General features: G+C 70.7%; 1 protein-coding gene across 1 annotated transcript; it reads right to left on the reverse strand.

Annotated features, from left to right (window-relative positions):
- Positions 1–270: 270 nt before the first annotated feature.
- On the reverse strand, positions 271–1,719 carry EMIHUDRAFT_123792 (hypothetical protein; the record flags this gene model as incomplete). Its single annotated transcript, XM_005774245.1, has 1 exon — positions 271–1,719. A coding segment is annotated over one exon (1,449 nt), but the record flags the coding sequence as incomplete, so codon positions are not given.
- Between the last annotated feature and the right edge of the window lie 353 nt (positions 1,720–2,072).

Genomic DNA, 2,072 nt, shown 5'->3' on the forward strand with positions numbered 1-2,072 from the left:
GACGGCGGAGGCGAGGAAGGGGGCTGTTTCGGCGGCGGCGGTGAGGGCGGCGGTGATGACGGTGGTGGCGTCGAGGGCGGCGGGGATGGTGGGGGCGGCGACGGCGGAGGTGAGGACGGGAGCTGGCTCGGCGGCGGCGGTGAGGGCGGCGGGGATGGTGGGGGCGGCAACGGCGGAGGTGAGGACGGAGGCTGGCTCGGCGGCGGCGATGAGGGCGGCGATGACGACGGCGGTGGCGTTGAGGGCGGCGGGGATGGTGTGGGCGGCGACGGCGGAGGCGAGGAAGGGGGCTGGTTCGGCGGCGGCGGTGAGGGCGGCGGTGATGACGGTGGTGGCGTCGAGGGCGGCGGGGATGGTGGGGGCGGCGACGGCGGAGGTGAGGACGGGGGCTGACTCGGCGGCGGCGGTGAGGGCGGCGGTGACGACGGCGGTGGCGTTGAGGGCGGCGGGGATGGTGGAGGCGGCGCCGGCGGAGGTGAGGAAGGGGGCTGGCTCGGCGGCGGCGGTGAGGGCGGCGGTGACGACGGCGGTGGCGTCGGGGGCGGCGGGGATGGTGGGGGCGGCGACGGCGGAGGTGAGGACGGGGGCTGGCTCGGCGGCGGCGGAGAGGGCGGCTGTGACGACGGCGGTGGCGTTGAGGGCGGCGGGGATGGTGGGAGCGGCGGCAGCGGAGGTGCGGACGGGGACTGGCTCGGCGGCGGCGGTGAGGGCGGCGGTGACGACGGCGGTGGCGTTGAGGGCGGCGGGGATGGTGGGGGCGGCGACGGCGGAGGTGAGGAAGGGGGCTGGCTCGGCGGCGGCGGTGCGGGCGGCAGTGTCGACGGCGGTGGCGTTGAGGGCGGCGGGGATGGTGGGGGCGGCGACGGCGGAGGTGAGGACGGGGGCTGGCTCGGCGGCGGCGGTGTGGGCGGCGGTGACGACGGCGGTGGCGTTGAGGGCGGCGGGGGTGGTGGGGGTGGCGACGGCGGAGGTGAGGAAGGGGGCTGGTTCGGCGGCGGCGGTGAGGGCGACGGTGACGACGGCGGAGGCGTTGAGGGCGGCGGGGAAGGTGGGGGCGGCGACGGCGGAGGTGAGGACGGGGGCTGGCTCGGCGGCGGCGGTGAGGGCGGCGGTGACGACGGCGGTGGCGTTGAGGGCGGCGGGGATGGTGGGGGCGGCGACGGGGGAGGTGAGGACGGGGGCTGGCTCGGCGGCGGCGGTGAGGGTGGCGGTGACGACGACCTCTCGCTGTGCAGCTTCATGAGCCAACGAGATCACGTGGCCGCGCCGTCCGCCGGTTCGGCGCAGTGTTGCCGGTTCGAGGCTACCTGAGGCACTCACGGAGCGGCGGCCAAGTCCCGTGGGGGTCGTGATCCCAATGCCCTGCACCGGAAGCAATCCCCAAGCCTCGCTGAAGTCGTGCAGACTGATCATTCCATCGCAGCGAGGAGGTCCAGGAAGTTGCCGCGCGAGGCCGCTGCTGAGGCCACCATCGTGTGGGATCGTGACCGCCGACCAGCAGCCCACGCGTAGCGCGACCCTTGGGCAGGATGAAGTGAGGGCATTTGGTTCTCGCTGAAAGACGCAGAATTTCACCTGTGCCACAGCATGGGGAGGACGGTTCATGTCCGCGCTGCGATTGACCCCGAGCAAGTCGCACGGGCCCGATCGACTGGCAGCGGAGTCGAGGACCGGCCGTGACACCAAGCTCCACGGCAGCAGGATGAGCAGGGCCACCATTATACGCCGCCCAAAAAGGCGGCGCCCGTCGGACCTAGCTACAATCCACCTTGCAGATTACTACACACCACACAATCCACCTTGCAGATCACTACACAGACACAATCCACCTTGCAGATTACTACGTACGCACCACACAATCAATCAATCCACCTTGCAGATTACTACGCACCACACAATCCACCTTGCAGATTACTACACACCACACATCCACCCCGCAGATTACTCACCTGCAAATCCGAGTCACTTGTAGTGAGCGTCGGGCTGGTGGTTCGACACCGAGTTTGAAAGTCTGTTTCTCTACGTCTCTCTTCACAGGAAAATCCTGTGAAGAAAAGCGGGAGAAAAACAGA

This window comes from Emiliania huxleyi, assembly GCF_000372725.1.
Source record: "Emiliania huxleyi CCMP1516 unplaced genomic scaffold EMIHUscaffold_3164, whole genome shotgun sequence".
Taxonomy (NCBI): Eukaryota; Haptophyta; order Isochrysidales; family Noelaerhabdaceae; genus Emiliania; species Emiliania huxleyi.